We start from the raw sequence: 18,876 nt of genomic DNA, 5'->3' as shown, positions 1-18,876 counted from the left end.
GAGGGAGATGAAAAGAGAAAGTTTGCTCTTGAAAAACTCAGTGATGCCCCACTGTGAGAGTCATACTGAAAATATTGTAAGTCTAATTCTACTTAAACTTCTATAAGTTAAGATTCTTAACATTTTTCCTGATTAATGCCAGATGTTATGCAAGTAGTCTTAGTTTCTTCCTTATTCTCTTTTCAAGGAGTAGAAACAATTTGGTTGGATGCTCTTCAAGTTGATTCTAAATGTTTCTAGGGAGAAATTAATGATTGCATCACAGATGTTTATAGGAGGAGAAATAATTTACAGTGTTTAATTTTGCCTGTAAAATTTTCACTTCAGATTCATTTTGATAAAGCCACTCAGTTTGAATTTTGTAGTCTCAGTTCCATTTTGATATACATATTTGAACAGGTGACACATTTCACTCAGGATGTAGCTGCATTTCAGTAATTATGAGAAATTAGTTGTTTGTTGTTTTAAAATGAAATTGTGAAACATTTAAAGACAAGCAAGAAAGAAAATATAAATGCAAGTCATCATCTCTACTAGATTTACCTTGCAAAATAGATGTACTGCTGGCAGAAAGATCCTTTTAAAAAGGGAGTCTGTTCTAAAATGGGTACCTCTTGCTTTATTTTGTTAATTTACATTTTGGTTCTGTAAACCTATTATTCCAAGGTGCTGATTTTTTCCCTCATTAGTGTCTGAAGACTAAATTTGTTCTTTTTAAAAAATATATAAATCAAAAGGTATGACTGCTATTTGTCAGCTGTGTCACTTCTGGTCAAGCTGTGGCTATTATTCATACTTTTAACTCACTGTGGTCACTTCCTTATTCTGCTATATGGATTTTACCTGCATCTTTCTACCCCCCACCCCCAAAAGCTTAATTTTCATCTTTTTGAAGAGATGGTCCAATAGCCATGCTACTTATCACCAAGGTGCTGTTGTTATATCAGAGTTAGCAAGGGGATGTTTTCAGCACTAATTTAGATACATTTCTTCTTTGTCTCTGGAATATCAAAGTTCAGTCTTTAGTATTCTATTGCTTTAAACCCATCTATGTTTGCTAGCTGTAAAAAAAAAATCTCTTGAATCTTGTTTAAAGGAAGGAGGTGATGGTGTGAAAAAGTACTCAGAAGAAATATGTTTCCTTGCTTGGAGTAAATATGATACAGAGAAGTCTTTAGGCATGTGTTTTAATTAAAAGTCTGCTTCTTTTGGAAAGATCTATCCATTTCCACTTGACTTATTGCTATCATCTCCGGGTTTTTTTTAACCTTACTCTCTTCACATATTCTCTCTCTTCACCAGGGACTCAAGCAGTTCTCCAGTCATGTGGTTTTGTCCTATTTGTAGCCAGACGTTTCTCATTCAGGACCTCCTCCTTTCTCCCTCTGGGGTTTTTATTACAATCTTTTGTTTGCACCCTGTCTTTCTCATAGCATTTTATTCTGTTAATTTCCAGTCGACTTGTCTTCTTTCATTTAATTACTTGTACTCAGGAGCAAAATTGAGGCAGAGCTCAAAGTGAAATCTGGAGGAGGTAGCGATATCACCTGTTCCTGGAGATAACATGGCAGAAACCTAGAGGTGTTGTTTCATACTTAAGCAAGATATGATAGCTGCTCCTGGCAGAGTGGCTCCCAGTGATTTTGTGTACCTGGAGATACAGTGGAGCAGGATGCTGGATATGATGAGGTTTAAGGTTTCCCTTTTGAAAGAGAAAATCACAGAATTTTTAGGGTTGGAAGGGACCTCTGGAGATCATCTAGTGCAACCCCTCTGCCAAGACAGTGTCACCTACAGCAGGTTACTCAGGAATGTGTCCAGGTGGGTTTTGAATGTCTCCGGAGAGGAAGAATCCACAGCCTCTCTGGGCAGCCTGTTCCAGTGCTCTGCCACCCTCATAGTAAAAAAGTTCTTCCTCAGTATTGAGATGAAACTTCTTGTGTTTTAGTTTATGGCCATTACTCCTTGCCATGTCTCTGGGTACCACTGAAAAGAGTCTGGCACCATCCTCTTGCCACCTGCCTTTGAGATGAGTAAGTTGATAGTATCACATGGCCAATGCAAGACAGTAGTTGTTCAGTAAGTCTTCTGTCCAGTACCTCCAAAAATTCCAGGAAAGAAGAGCTATTGCTTTCCTGGGAGCAGTAGATTTACTGTCTCTTTCCTCGGTGTGAGGCAGCCACTGCTGAGTGAGTGCCAGCTGGCATTCAGAGTGCAGCTGTTTGCCTATAACAGTGTTAATATGACCATGTTCAGTGACAGAAAATGACTGTGTGTCCTGACCTCTCACTCAGAGGACTGAGGTAGGATGCAACACATGTTAATTGCAAAGAATAAATAATTTTTCATTCGTTCTAATGTTCTGCACATTTGGCTCAGCATCTGAACATTCTTTCAGTGTACCAGCCTGTAATAAAAATGCCCCAATTAAAATTTAACACTTCAGAATGCAGGAAAATTAATGGTTTCTTTCCTCCCTCCCCCTAGGTGCTCATTAACGATGGTTTGCTGTACCTGACTTGCTTCTTCTTGTAGGCCTTTTCCAAGAACGATTCTGTAGCAGCCCATCTGTTTTATTTGGTTGATTCACAGATAATGTATGCCATGATCAGCTAAAAAGACAGGAGGGGAAGGAGATCTCTTATTTTTATTGCCTTGCCCTTGAGGCTGCAGTTGAGGTCAGAGAGTCTCTTTATGAAGGAGCCACAAAGCATACTTACCTAGAAGATTTCTAGGCTTTAGGATAGGGCAGGCAGAGAAAGAGGGGTAATCTTCACAGAAACCCCAGTGTAGGCAGAGAGAAGTAACATCTTTGGAAAAATATATGCTAAACAGTTCTCAGAAGTGATAAAGACTTTCCTGGGGGACCAGGTGACAACAGTTGCAACCCAGGAAATTGTTTCACCTTGCTGAGAACAAGATTCAAAGGAGATGTGTTGTATAAAGAGACAATGGGATAGATGCTAATGAATGCTTATTTTGTCTCATCTAGCTGTTGTAGTTTTCAGTATTTCAAGAGTTACCTTATCCTGGCTTTTGAATGCACCTACTTCAAAAGCCTTTTGATGATGATTGCTCTAAGAGGGGCAAACTGACAACTGTTGAATTCTCAGTCCCATTCCAAGTATACACTCCTTTAACTCAGAATTTCTGAGCCTACTGGTATAATAACTTTAAAATACCTATTTTCAGACTACAGGAGGAGAAATGAGTTGCTCGTGGCATAGACACTGTTATAGGGCCTCAGTGCACATATGCAGTTTGTGCTACAGTCTTTCTGTAGATGATGACTTTCCTTTGCTTAAAATGTTTTTATTGTAAAGACTCTTCATAACTAAAGACTGTGGACAATTTGTTTTTTTAAAGAAAGAAGGTATTTTACATTTACAAATGCATTCACACAATGCCTGTAATGATAGCCCTTAAAGGCAACCCACCTACGTCCTAAGGACCTTGCTGCCACCGTCCAAGCTCGCTTGGCCCCGGCAGATGAACCTTAGGATTAAAGGGTGGGCTCAGTTCCGCGCACACTGTGTCTCACCTAAAAAATCCAATGCGCAGGCTGGAAGGTGGAAAGACCTTCCCCGGATCTTCGCTCGCGAAGACTGGCCATTATTATTATTATTTGTTGTCATAATCATGACAGCTTTGATGTCATCTAATTCCCTACTGCATTAATAATTTTTCAGATTCACACTTCTCTAATTAACGGAAGGCCTAGTGCTGATGATCCTTCACGTGAATTGCTGGAATTCACCTCTGCTCGCTTTATTCGCCTGAGATTCCAGAGGATACGGACACTAAATGCTGATTTAATGATGTTCGCACACAAAGATCCAACTGAAATTGATCCCATTGTTACGAGGAGGGTAAGTTCTGGTAAGATGGTAGAAATGCACGTGTAATTGTTCTCTTACACTTGTAAATGCTGTACCTGCCTTGGTTTGCCATAGGAGATCTGGGGAGATGATGAATACCTGTTTTTATGTGTCAAAATCCCAGTGATGGAGAATTCCCTGTTCACTTGATTTTGTTATCTTCTCTGGAGTGGAAGTAACAGTTTTATCTTTTCTGTTTGATAGTGTTATTATTAACATAAGCACACAGCTCCTTTAACTGCAAACATTTGGATGCAGGTATTTGGCAAGTGTTTGTTGTGTGTCCTCTTGCCTCTTCTGCTGCTCAGTCCTTTGCTACATTTAACATTCTTTGAACACTTCCTTTGAGTAGAATTTCTAATTGTAATATAAGTAGTAGTAGGGTCTGAATGTAGTAGTTTTAGTATTATCATATGATTGAGGCTAATAGTAACAATTTTGCATTTTTACTTTAGCTTAAAAGAATGGGTGCAGCACTCAAACTCACACCATACCCTGGTCTTGTCCATTGTCCTTTGTGTGTACACACCCATATCTTTTCTTTCTGTAATCTTTACTTTCTCTCTATACTTCTTTTCCTGCTGCTTAAATGTTGTGTGTTGTCCCAGTTTTCCTCTGACTTTTCTACTAAGCATTCTCAAAAGCTGGTTCAGGGGATATATAACTTCCCACATTTTTTTCTTTCTGCTTACTTCTTCCTCCTACTGGTCACCATGGTTTCCTTTTGGAAAGTTTAGTTTACCACTATAGTAAGTCTTGTTATGACGCGAGCACATTGTTATTCTTGGCTTTAGTTAATATCTTTGTCAATGGTGGATAACTGCAAAGAAATTTTTTTTCTCCTATTCCGTATTTTTGGGTTTTGTTTCCTCATCTAAATACACAGAGTCATAGATATTTCTGAAAGTTTGGAATGAGCCATTATGCTTGTGTATTACGAACCCAGAAACTCTTCCTGTTCAGTGCAGTTATTACAGCCTCACTAATCATGGAAACTGTGTGTTTATGTAAAAATGGACAATTAATAATCTGATTCTAAGTGAATAGAAATGCAAAATTGAATTCACAGTTTGAAAATCATTTTATACTCATGAAAACTGAGTGCAGGATGATGCACTGACTTCTTAAACCAACAAAGAACGGTAACTTCTGTGTGGCATCTCTGCATGAGGTTGTCATTGAACAAGGAGCAACTGAAACTTGCCATCCTAGTCAGGAAACAAAGAGTAGCCACAAATTATATATTCTAGGTGTTTTGTAATCTGAACTATGAGTGATAAGAGTTCTCATTTTGTTTAATATATTTATTGATGATCTGATAAGGAGGCTGAACACAGTAGCAGCACAATTTGCAAATAACATATGTTTGGTTTGTTTTTGGTTGTTAGCATGTTGCAGGATCCTTGCCAGAAATAGATGAAAATGGACAAGATTCATTGTTCACAGATGTTGTAATAAAGAATTATAAATATCTTTCTATCCTTCATTTTGGTTAGGGCTCTTAATCCTCACCAAAGAAAAAAGAGAAATTGTCAAATGGCAGAACAAGAGGTCAAAAGTAAAAATAAAAGTAAAATCTCAGTAATGAAGACTATTCCATAGTCATTCAAAAGGGCAATAGTGAAAAATAGTTCTTTCCACAGTGCAGTGAATGCCGAAGTTAGACATAGCTAAGGTGAACAAAGGTGTTACTTAGTTTTTGTTCTAGCTTTTCTCTTCTCCCCATCATCATGCCTTTTGCTTTTCATGTTTTCTGAAGGGGATAAATTCTGTAGCATTTGACTTCTCATTATCCAGTGTGCATATAGCCTTCTCCTATTCTCGTGTTTGTTGTATGCTGTGTATAAATTGACGTGGCTCTTGTGACTTCAAACAAATGGAACTGTGCCAATTTATACCCTTTCTTTCACTCAGCCTGAATCTGTTGATCAAGACACTGCTTGGATTACACTGTCTGCTATATTTGTAATAGATCAAAAAAGAAATAAAACAGGACCTGACAGTTTTGTCACCAGAAATGAATTCTGCGGTTTGGCACCTGCATTTTACAATCCACTTAGCAATTCAATTTCTGTTTTGTCTTACAGTATTACTATTCTATAAAAGACATCTCTGTTGGAGGCATGTGTATATGTTCAGGCCATGCGAAGGCTTGTCCACTGGATCCAGTGACCAATGTATGTATTTTTGTTAATTTTATTTTATTTATAGGGTGGAACATGAAAAAAAAGCCCATGAATCTGATACTGATATTCCTCAGATTTCTGTGAATTTATGTCTTTTCTTTCCCTAGAAGAAAGTCAGAAGCAGTGCCAGGATGAAACAGTGCTAGCAACCGGAATGATAAACATTCTTTCAATGTCAGCAGAGGCTTTCCTGAAATGAAAGGATATGTTTCAGATAATTCAGTCCATGTTGGAAGCTTCCTAGGAAAAACAGAAATCTGGGTTACTCTATGGAGCTATAGAAATGAGCACTGCCAGTCTTTCTTTTCCTCCTTGATATTAATCAAAGCGTTTCCTAAATGATTGCCAAGTATTTAATTAATACTTGTAAAGAGATGATGACTTGAGAATGGTGCATTTACTATGCAGGGAATATTACCTGAGTTGTCTGTTAAGTTAATCTAGAAAGTCATGAGCTGCTTATAATGTCTTCCAACTTGTAACTTTCTTTTTGCACATACCCAATATAATAAAAACATAATCAATATAATTAATAAATAGTAATATAACTTGTTACAGATTGTCTAACTGTGCACCCATTATCACTAATACAGAATTTCCTGTCTGTGAATATTACATGACACGGTGTGGGATCTCTTCATACACTATTCACTTCAGTAGAAGCTTTATAGGATTTAACAGAAAATCTTGTTTGTATTTGACATGAAGCCATTATGTAGGAAATCATTTAAAAAAATGATCTTACAGTGAATGCATTTACAGTTCTAAGCAGTTTCTATGGATCCTTGTAAAATTTTTGCAAACTCCTTGGTTTAATCCTTTTGAGCCTTTTCTGTAGTGATGTGTATAGCCAGTGTTGAACTATTGTTTCAGATGACCTCAGTGATCAAACTGCAGCATTGTTAGAATTAGCCAACCTGTTAGAATTATGTCTGCCTCAGAAAATAGGTGCTGCTACTGAAATTAATACGTACTTCAGATAATATCAGTACCAGATAAAGCCGTTTTGAGAAGTGTGGTATCCTGTTTCGCAGGATGTCAAATATGTATGTTATCTGACCAATATGTAAATTAGCATAAGTGAAACAACTCAAGTCAGAAGAGAGTTGGAGATTTAGCTTTCCAGGGATACTCTTTAGACTGAACCATTCCAAAAGAGGCTTATAAACATTATGACTGTAGTTGTTATCAGAAAGAATCTTTCCCTTAGCATTACAGAGAATAAACTTCCTGGAATTTACTGCCATGCTTTTCTGAAGCATTTCTTAATTTACCCTTGTTTTGCAAGATTTATGATTTGTCCTGTGAGCCATAGAATTTTTCTAGCCTGCTGCTTTGACCGTGAATGGTTTCACAAGGACCACAGAGAATCCCCTTCACTGAATAACTATCAAGAAGCCAATTTTTACTTCTGTATTTCTCCAAACCACAGTTTCTTTTACATATTTTATGGTATATGGTATGTGGAATATTTTACATATTCCAAGCTTGGAGAGTTTGGGTGTTCTCTACAGCAATATTTTCATACTGGGACTATGTGGTCTGCTGAGGAACTGAAAAATGTCTGAAAGGCTGGACTTGTGCTATATGGGAAGGGTCTAGAATGGGTCACTTCTTCTGGGGTCAGATCAGTTTTTCTGTAATGTGACACTGCATTTGAAGGCTACCAGCTCTTTGGCTTATTTACTGTGTTGGGGAACTTTCATTCTCCCATCCTCCTTTCTTTATCCAGTTAAAATTTAGTTCTCCTATGCCCTTAGATTCTCCTTAGATTATCTGACCAACAATCTTTCTTTGCCTTGTGGCTGTTTTGTTAAAATAGAGCTATAGAAGTTAAACACATTTAGTGAATGGAGGATACATAAGTGAATAAAAATGAGTAAACAAAGGAATTACAAAGTATAGACATTCTCAGTGTTTTCATAATTTGAACTGGAACACAGATTATGTACATGGACAGATTCTTCAAATCATCACACTGTGTAAATATTTGTTTTTCTTTTAAATTAGAAATCCATCTGTCAGTGTGAGCATAACACATGCGGAGAGACGTGTGATCAGTGTTGTCCTGGTTTCCATCAAAAGCCTTGGCATGCTGGCACTTTCCTGCATAAGCATGAATGTGAACGTAAGTTGAAAGCAGTATAGAAGAGAAAGTTTATTGCAACTGTTAGTGAAAACTGAAACTGGGTCCTAAAAGATTTTACAATTACTTTTGTTTCTAAACACATTTGTGTATGAATAACATTTGATGTGATATTATCCGCTTGGTTAGATGGACTCAAAAGACTTAACAGAAAAATTACGTAGAATCTTGGTTTTATTGAATGCAGAATATTTTACTGTAACATGGTGATACTTGGGGAATATTGTATAATTTTTTTTTCTTGTTTGGTTTTTATAATTATGATGGGGGTTTTATGATAAAATTACAGGACTGTATCCTGTTAAGTAAAAACTCTTTTTACAGATTTGTCATTATTTTAAACTTTAACTGCACAATTTTTGTATAAATGACACTTTTATATGTTATAATGTTCTTCCATGATGAACTAAAATATTTTTATATGATCAAAATGCAATATGAATGTCTGATTTTTTTTTAAACAGAAAATACAAAGTATCTAGTTTTCCAACATAGAATGAAAACATACTTAGAAATGTCACCTTCCCACAGGGTAGAAATTTCATTTTCAGATTTATTGTACTAAGGGTAGTTATAATTGAACTTTACCATCTTATTTCCAAAGGTCATATATCACTTATATTTCTGAACATAATAAAATCTAGTGCTCCATTACATATAAGTGTTTATTTATTTGTAGGATTCCAACTATCATTTTACCATGAGTGATCAAAAATAAATAGGAACAGATGTGTCCATATTAAAAGTAGTCATTGCTTATTTGTGTCCTGTAAACTTTGGCCATAGAGGTCTTCGTTTCAGTTAGGACTGTGTCTGCACTGGGAATTCATTCTGGAATGAAATCAGGGTACATTTATTTTCATGTTTAACTTCTGAGAGACACTTCTTATGCCCTGTTCAACCCTTAGTGAATTGTTGTACTGTCATGGTGGAAACAGTTCCCTGGGATCTGGTTCAGATGTAAGGAGAATCCCTCCCTACAATGTTGACAAGCTTTGAATTTCTCTTTATGTGAAAATGATTGTTTTAATACCATAAAGGAAGGGAGAGAAAGTGAGCTACCTCATTTTTATGGCAACAGATTGTTAGTTTATCTTTCCTGCATGTGGACCTGAAGTCTAGAGTTCAGATATGAACTTCAAAAGAAGTTTTAAGATGGGGAATCCTTTTGGTCTGACCCAGTTCTTACATGCATATGTGCAAGTCAAATATATTTAGGATGCCTTTCAGCTTTCATTTGAATTATTTTAATTTACACATAACGTTCTGCTGCTTTCCTTACAGCTGCACTTGTATTTTAAGTTAGATGACTCTTTCATGAACCATATGTATATGCAACCACCAAAACATTCTTGACTATCACTTTAAACAGAAAAAAAAAGAAACAACCTAAAACAAAACAGGAACATCATAATTCATCATAATTAAACTATGTCTGTCAACTTCCATAATCCCTGAGGCAAAATATTGAGGGAAAAAAATACAACATACAGAATTTCGGGCTGTGTTTATGATGGGACCACCTTACTTTTCACAAATGAAGTAGTAAATGAATGTCTGGATATGCTGTCGGTTACCATAGACAGCACCAATGATAAAATGTTGAATGACTCTTTAATACCTTAGCAACAGTGGGGCATCTCCAGTGGCAGTGTATTTGCTAACACATTCCTTCTCTTTTAGCATGCAACTGTCATGGGAAGACTGAGGAGTGTTACTATGATCAGGATGTTGCAGACAGAAATCAGAGTTTGAATATCCATGGAGAATACATTGGGGGCGGAGTGTGTGTGAATTGTACAGGCTACACTGGTGGCATAAACTGTGAGACCTGCCTCGATGGATACTTCAGACCTAAAGGGGTAAACTCTTGTTCTGATGTCCCTTCTCTGTAAACCTCCATGTTCAAACCACCACTTCATCAGGGGAAGTTAAGTTATTAAAAAGAGATGACACAGTTTGGACTGCCATTTTATGAAGGTTAACTTCTAGTTCTTACAGTGCAGCAGTTGCTTTTCACAGCTGGAAATCTATAAAGTTAATGCTCAGAGAAATAGGGAAGTGATTTGTGTTGATATGAACAAATGCACTTGAGGTCAGGGCTTCCAGCTAGTATTTCAATTTAATTTAAAGGAGGATGTGGTCCTGTAACTTTTGCCTCCGTAATGAATTTCAAGTTTTGTTATCAAAGTTCAAAGAAAAATTGTTATATTTGATATTCATGAGAGTCCATAATTTTTATTTTAAATGTAACATAGAATTAATAACCACTGAAATTCTATAATGTCCCATGAATGTCTTTAAATTTCAGTGCAGGGGGAATAGTTTTTTTTATTTTGTCATATAAGACCGTATTTTCATCTAAATTGAAGCTGTCAGAAGATGAATCTTATGTTGGGTTGTATTGTTAATATAGGTCATTCCTGTGCTTTAGACAGCTACACTATTAGTGTGTGCTTAAATTGCTTATATTTCATCTGTATAGTTTCAACTGGGTAAATAATGGCCTTTAGTCTGATTGGGTTTCAAGCCTCAAAAACAGAGGACATCAGCAAATAGCAGTAATTACATTTTCTCTGATATATGGGATTTAGCCTTAGAGCTTGAGAAAACGAGTACTGCAATTTCTTCAGCACCAGGGCACTTACTTGATTTTGAACTCTGAATCAACTAATAGGGATTTGATATGTGTGTGTATGTGTATAGTGTGTCTACAGTATGTGTATGTACCTAATTCATACAGCACTTTTAATTTATATTCTTAGTGTGATATTAGACCAAGATTTAAGTTTGGTTGAGGTAACATTTTTAAGAACAATTGTCTAATGTTCACTTTTCTTCACTTACTTTTTGTTCGGTTACTAACTTTAGTTAGTTTTTTGAATGATGTTGACCAGAACAACTGAGTTACTTGTCAATATTACTTTAGTTAGTAAATGCTTAAAACCTACTTCATTACATTTATTGATTTTAATCATATAAAGATCAGTTACAATCTCTACACCCGTTTTTTTTTAAAGTTGAAAACATATCTGTATCTAAGTGTTTTACACTTTTCTAAATGAAAATCCAAAATGTAACTTTAATGGAATCATAGAATGTAGAATCATTTATACTGGAAAAGATCATCTAGTCCAACCCTTAACACTGCCAAGTCTACCAATAAATAATGTCCTTAAGAGCCACATCTACACATCTTTTAAATACCTCCAGTGATGGTTACTCTACCACTTTTTTGGCAACCCTTTCCAATGCTTGACAACCCTTTCTGTGAAGATATTTTTCCTAATATCCAATCTCTGGTGCAATTTGAGCCCTTTTCTTTTTGTCGTAGACTTCATGGACTTAGTTTATCAGCTATCTCATTTTTGTTAAAGTGTAAGCCAGCTACACAGAAGTTGTTCTCTCCTCCTTTTTTTTAAGAAGTAAATGAAAGTTTTCAATTATTAAAGGTAAGGTTTTGTTGTGTAATCTCTTTATTTTTATAGGTGTTGCCAAATAGCCCAGATCCATGCCAGCCATGTTCCTGTGATCCAAATGGGTCTTTAAATGATACCTGTGTCAAGGACGAGAAACATGCAGCAGGAGGTGAGATCCCTCAAAAATATTGATGTTTTAAGATGAAGGTTGACAGTAGTCAAAGAAAAGCTGAATCATGTTTTTGGTATCTTTAACAAAAAAGTCCAAACACAAAACTCTGGGTTTTTCAAAGTTTACTCATACAAACAGTAATCCAGATACATTGTTTTGTTATTTTTTTTTTAAATTCATATTTCCAATTTGCTGAGGCTTTTTTCAGATTCATGGCTTTCAAACTTAAGTAGATTTGCAAGATATGGAAAATATTTAACAATTTTGGACTATTTTATGGAAAATATTGAACAATTTTGGATTTAAAGAGCTTTCTTCTTTTATCATAAAGATTAAAACTGGTGCAACAATAATGTCTTTTCCCATATAAACATATTTCCATTTGAAATCTAGAAAAAAAAGCTGTTTGAAAGTTATTCATATGCTTTCCTTATTACTAATATAGGATTGCAAGATGTTTACCATAGCCTTGTAAAAGCTGTCTTCACATAGACAATAAGCTGCTTCGTTGTGCTTTGGAAACAATCACAGAATCATAGAATCAACCAGGTTGGAAAAGACCTCTGAGATCATCAAGTCCAACTGGTGATCCAACACCACCGTGGTTACTAGACCATGACACTCAGTGCCACATCCAACCTCATCCTAAAATGAGTGAATGCAACACTTTCCTGGGCAGCCCATTCCAATGTCTGATTACTCTCTCTGTAAAAAATTTCTTCCTAATATCCAAACTAAACCTCCCCTGGCAGAGCTTAAGATCATACCCTCTTGTCCTACTGCTGGTTGCCTGGGAGAAGAGACCAATGCCCACCTGGCTACAACCTCCTGTCTGGTAGTTATAAAGAGTGATGAGGTCTCCCCTGAGCCTCCTCTTCCCCAGGATAAAAACCCAAGCTCCCTCAGCCTCTCCTCATAGGACCTGTGCTCAAGTCCCTTCCCCAGCCTGGTTGCTCTTCTCTGGACCTGCTCCAGCACCTCAATGTCTTTCTTGAACTGAGGGGCCCAGAACTGAACACAATACTCAAGGTGTGGCCTCACCAGTGCTGAGTACAGGGGAAGGATCACTTTCCTGGTCCTGCTGGCCACACTGTTCCTGATACAGGCCAGGATACCATTGGCCTTCTTGGCCACCTGGGCACACTGCTGGCTCATGTTCAGCCTCCTGTCGATTCAAACTCCAAGGTCCCTTTCTGCCTGGCTGCTCTCCAGCCACTCTGTCCCCAGCCTGTAGCGCTGCAGGGGTTGTTGTGGCCAAGATGCAGGACCCGGCACTTGGCCTTGTTGAACTTTGTTCCATTGGAGTCAGCCCAACTCTCTAGTCTGTCCATGTCCCTCTGAAGAGCCCTCCTGCCTTCCAGCAGATCAACACTCCCTCCCAACTTGGTGTCATCTGTAAATTTGCTAATGGTACACTCAATCCCCTCATCCAGATCATCAGGAAAGATATTAAATAAAACTGAGGCCAGCACTGATCCCTGGGAGACACCACTGGTGACCGGCCGCCAGCTGGATGCAGCTCCATTCACCAGAATTCTCTGGGCCCGGCCATCCAGCCAGTTCCTAACCCAGCACAGAGTGCCCTGTCCAAGCCGTGGGCTGCCAGATTTTCCAGGAGTGTGCTGTGGGAGACGTTGGCAAAGGCTTTGCTGAAGTCCCGATGGACACATCCACAGCCTTCCTCTCATCCACCAGGCAGATCACCTGATCATGGAAGGAGATCAGGTTGGTCAGACAGGACCTGCCCTTCCTAAACCCGTGCTGGCTGGCTCTGATCCCTTGTCCATCCTGTAGGTGCTGTGTGATTGCACACAGGATGATCTGCTCCATAACCTTGCCAGACAGTGAGGTCAGGCTGACAGGCCTGGAGTTTCCCAGGTCCTCCTTGCAGCCCTTTTTGTGGATCAGTGTGACATTTGCCAACTTCCAATCGTCTGGGACCTCCCCAGTGACCCAGGACTGATGGTAAATGGTTTAGAGTGGCTTGGCAAGCTCTTCTCAGCTCCCTCATCACCCTCGAATGGATCCCATCTGGTCGCATAGACTTGTGAAGATCCAAGTGGCTCAGCAGGTCGCTGTTTCCTCCTTGATTACAGGGGGGCTATCCAGCTTCCTGTCTCTGTCTACAATCTCCGGAGGCTACTTGTCCTGAGGACAACCTGTCTTACTGTTGAAAACTGAGGCAAAGAAGGTGTTAAGTACCTCAATACCTCAGCCTTTTTCTCATCTTTGATGACTATGTTCCCTCTCACATCCAACAAAGAATTGTTGGAGTTCAAATTGTACCTTTGTCTCTCTAATTTTCTTTCTACATGACCTAACTATATTCCTAAACTCTTCATGAGTAGCCAGCCATTTTTTTCATAGCAGATGGGCTCTCTTTTTTCCTCTAATTTCCTTTAAAATCTCCCTGTTCAGCCAAGCTGGCTGTCTTCCCTGCTGACTTGCCTTTGGGCACACTGGGACAGCCTGCTCCTGTGCATTCAGGACTCCTTTCTTGAAGCATGTCCATCGCTCCTGGACATCTTTGTTTTCGAGGCCTGTTTCCCAAGGTACCCTCTGAACCAGTCTTCTGAGTAGGCCGAAATCTTCCCTCTGGAAGTCCAGGGTAGAAGTTTTATTGATGGTCCTCTTTGCGTCCCTGAGTATTGAAAACTCTATTGTTTCATGGTCACAATGGATTGAAATATTTTTTGGTTCTTTTGTTGCAAAACTTCTGAGAATACTGTAGAAAGATAACAACAAAACTTGAGGTCAGTTCTTAAGAGGTGTTTAAATTGGGCTATTGCAATCTATTGACGAGACGTAGCAAACTTTTTTTGTAATAGAGATCAATGGAACATAAAAGCAGGGTGACAAAGATGCAAATACTGGGCCAAAGGCGTAAAATCTTCTGTAATAACCATGTACTGATTGCATCAGTTCAATGAAATGATACCGATTTACTGTCACAGTGGTATTGGTGGTGGGATGATTTTGACTGGCTGCAGCTGCCCACCCAGCCACTCTCCCACTGTCCTCCTCAGTAAGACAGAGGCAGCTCTCTGGTCGAGGTAAAGACCAGATTGCTTGCCAGTTACCACCATGGGCAAAACAGAGTTTACTTAGGGAAAATAAATTTAAATTATTGCCATTTTAAATAGATTCAGATACTGATAAGTAAAGACAAAAATTAAAAATACACCTCCTTCCCTACTACCACAAGTGATGCAGGGTGATGGGGAGCAGGGATCATAACAGTTCCTCTCTGATATTCCTTTCTCCTCACACTTTTCCCCAGCTCCAGTGTGGGTGCTTCCCACAGGCCTATGTCCTTCAAGAAAAAAATTTGCTCTATCGTGGGTTCTGCATGAGATGTAGTTCCTTCAAGAAATATCCACCTCTTTTTTCCTGAGGTTCTTCATGGGCTGCAATGTGGATATCTGCTCCAGGCTGGTTTCCTCCAGGAGCTGCAGGGTTATATCTGCTCCAGAGTCTGGAGCTCCTCCTCCTTCCCCTTCTCCATGCTCTGACCTGTCTGGCTGAGGGGCTCAGCTGTGCACCCCGTTGGAGCTGGCTGTTTCTGGAGCAGGGCAGTCCCATCCTTTCCTCACAGAGGTTGCTCTGAAGCGCCCTTGCCACTGCCAATGCCTAATCTGGATGCTCAGTACCTATCACCTGGCTAGATATGAGAGACAGTATGAGCAGAAGAGGATGAATCCCAAAGCTGAAAAAAACACAGCAAGACTCTGCAGTGCCTGTACCAAAGCTGTGGGTGAGATTATATAGGTTACAGATGACAGACAGTGAAACAAAGAAACCTCTCAGACTGATTTTAAGATGGAGGAATGGTTAATTCAAAGAAATGTGATGTCCCACCTGCATGTTACGTGGCTGCTTGGTCTCTGAGTCCTATTGTTGCTGCAATCTCTCTTTTCACACCTTCAGTGCTGACCCCTGCTGTGGGTCATCCTCTGGGGCCCTGGGAGCTGAACAGCACTTAACAGGCTGACAGCTCCTCTTTCACAAGAAAAGGGAAGCAAAAAGATAGAGATGTTTTTCCATCTTGTTGGATTGTCAGTAATAGTGTCCTTAGGAACTCCCATAGTGTCTTATGCCTCTGAGCATTCAGCAGATCTAAACCATCTCATAGTTGCTTTCTAAGTCTGCTTACACTTTCTGAATCTGACAAGGTGGTACCATGCTTTGAAACCTTGCTTCGTATGTCTCCTTCTACCTTTTTAATCCTCTGATCTTTCCAGTAAATTCTTCCATTGCTTCTTTTCTGGACCTCTCTTGGAAGAGAATAATGCTTATGTTTGCATCATCCTGTGTCTTTCTAGTAAACCAAGAAATATGCCATGCCACCATCTTGAAGAGAACATCTCCAAAATTGGATTATCTTCTTTTTTTTACTTCCTGCTCATCTAGCCCCAGGTATAAACTTCCTAGCTTCACAGTTCCTCTAGTCAGCAAGAACGAAAAAGTTCTTTTGCTTTCTTCACAAAGTGAAAACTCTTATTTTTTCTTCTGTCTTGACTGTACCAGCTCCTCCTCATTGTCCTGAAACTTAACTGACCCTGTTGCAATTGGTTAGAGGCCTGTTGCTTTTGAGCATGTCTGAGCATTTTTAATCTCTATTGAATCTGCTGTTTGTAAGACATGAAGTAATTTTTTTCCTTTATTCCTTTACAAACCAATTGATTTCTTCTGATTCCAACTTATTTACTGTAGAGATTATTCTATGTGTTTGAACTACTTATTCTCATATGTGACACATAACCCACCGTCATATATGGAATTATCTCCCCAAAGTAGTCCATGCATTTCTTTCAAATCTGTTGTCTGTGTCCTACCCAGTCTTTGAAGTCTGGTGAGAAGTTTGCACCTTTTAGACAGTGGCTAGAGGACAATTTTGATATCTATCTTATTATTTACTTGTTTTAAGACCACAATAACAAAAAGAAGCCAGCTTTACATATAACTGAGCTTCATAGCCATTCTCCCTACAATGTTCTTGTTCATTTTTTTCTTTTTCTTGTTATTTACCCTTTTTTTTTACTTCTTGTATGAAATAATGTTCCAGCACATTAGGAAAACTGTTTACTTCTTGCATATTATGTATGTTTATAGTTTTTGAAACAGTGGCTATATCTGTGACTGTAATGCCTTATTCAACAGAAAAAAACCAATAATGCCAGTTGAAAGAAAAAGCCTTTCTAATATTTCTTTCAAGAAATGATTTTTGTGGTAATAGAAGAGGTTGTGCTAGGATCAAGAGCAAGTTCTGGATATAATTTTTAGCATAAAACTATCCTGAAAGCAGATCACTTTTTCTCTTTTTTCCCCCTCAAATCTGTATTCAGTACACTGATAAAATTCTTTTTACTATACACTGCTCACCCTGGGCAGGAGTTGGGTTTGAAGCATTGGCAAACCTTCATAAAGCAAAGGCTGGAAAGCATGATCTGTCTGAAGGAATCTATCTATTCAACAGTGAACCAGAATGAACACACTGGGTAGGTTAAAATACATCTCAAGAGTTACTGGCTGATGGGTTGAGGATGAATTGTTTGTGTAAGATGGAAATATGCTTTTTAAATATGTGCTAAGTAAATGGTTTGAGAAAGTAAAAATCATTAAACTAAAATTGAAACAAAAACATTAAACTAAAATGATAATAAGGAACATCACTGGGGATATAGAGTCACTGTGAACAGTTCTCAAGGAAAATAAACCTGGAGGCTGTACATTCTCTGTGTGCTTGAGTACAGTAGGTTAGCAGAAATTCAAATGGAAAATTGCAGCAAATACTCTAATAACTAGTACATTGATGAAACACATTAAGAGGATTTAAATGACTGCATCTTATATTCATAATCAGATTTTGATAGATAAGAGAAGGGCATGGAAAAGTCATTTTATAGTATAGCATACATTGTTTCAGGAGAAAAAGAAGTATTGTTATATACTAAGTGTGTATCATCTCCATTTTGATTAGCATAGTATAACTGTCTTCACATGTTTCAGTCAGCATTCTAAAATGAAATGTTATTATTCTAGCTTTTAAAGTATATTTTTGGTTTTGAATCTTCAAGAATGCTTTTCAACTATTCTTTCATAACAATGCTATATCATATGTTTGTGAGCAATATAAAAAAGGGAAACAGGATCAGTCATGTATTTTTTTAAACTGGGTTATTGATAAAATAAACTGATAATAATGCCTCTCAGTTTTGTAGCTGAAAGGCAATAATTTTAAATCCTAACTTGTCCGCCTATGTTCAGTCCATCCAAATAATAGGTAAACTTGACCATCGCTGATATTGTGATCACTTTCAATTGTTCACTCATAATTGAAGATGGAACCTGTACATTCAGAACTACTCTGTACTCCACTGATTAGAGCTTTCTTGGTGAATCAGTACTCGTTTCAAGCTCTAATGGCTAGATTTCAGCAAATAGCCATTTTACTTGACTTTTAAGCACCTGCAAGAACTGTGAGGCTTGGAAACTGGCAGAGTTTTGTGACTCAGTCTTCATGGCATGCTATCATGCAGTGAATTTTTCCCCTCTGCCTCTTTATGTACAATATAATCCCAATGACAGATGTTTATTTTTTTGCTGAAAAACTTCTCAGACATTTTAGGATAAATAAGACCCAGACATCTTGATCTTTATTCAGGCTTTGTAGTACTTTGCTCAGCAAGCAGTCCCACTTATTTCCATGAGATCATTTTTTGGAATTTATACACTGTTGAACAGGAGTGAAAATGACAGGCCAGTCATAGGATTGCAGGTTCTTCAAGGGTCTGGTGCATGCTTTTGTGTGCATTTATTTTTGTGCAGTTTTGAAAGACTGCTAGGCTGGGATAAAACTCATATTTCAAGATGACTCATCCTCTAGGATGAACTTTCATATCCTCTGTATACTCAAAGATAGGACAGAAACTGATAATATTCAGGGAGAAAACAGGGAATAACAGCTTCATCAAATAAAGCCCCATTCAAACAAGGCCTATGAAGGCATAGACCAAAAGTAAAAAATGTGCTTCTGCTGAAATACAATTTAATTACAATGAAAACAAAAGACTGA

General features: G+C 38.1%; 1 protein-coding gene across 2 annotated transcripts in view; it reads left to right on the top strand.

Annotated features, from left to right (window-relative positions):
* The window catches only part of LAMA2 (laminin subunit alpha 2), a 352,955-nt gene that overhangs the window by 127,331 nt on the left and 206,748 nt on the right, over positions 1-18,876 (top strand). For both annotated transcript variants that reach the window (XM_050315959.1, XM_050315958.1), the window contains exons 5-9: positions 3,690-3,869; positions 5,966-6,055; positions 8,075-8,192; positions 9,894-10,072; positions 11,699-11,798. In XM_050315959.1, coding sequence (XP_050171916.1) covers positions 3,690-3,869; positions 5,966-6,055; positions 8,075-8,192; positions 9,894-10,072; positions 11,699-11,798 — 667 coding nt within the window. The remainder of the gene's footprint in view (positions 1-3,689; positions 3,870-5,965; positions 6,056-8,074; positions 8,193-9,893; positions 10,073-11,698; positions 11,799-18,876) is intronic.

Source organism: Myiozetetes cayanensis, unplaced genomic scaffold (genome assembly GCF_022539395.1).
Source record: "Myiozetetes cayanensis isolate MyiCay16 unplaced genomic scaffold, myiCay2020 scf2-11, whole genome shotgun sequence".
NCBI classification, from domain to species: domain Eukaryota; kingdom Metazoa; phylum Chordata; class Aves; order Passeriformes; family Tyrannidae; genus Myiozetetes; species Myiozetetes cayanensis.
Note: the sequence above shows the minus strand (reverse complement) of the source record. Positions and strands in the feature narration are given on the sequence as shown.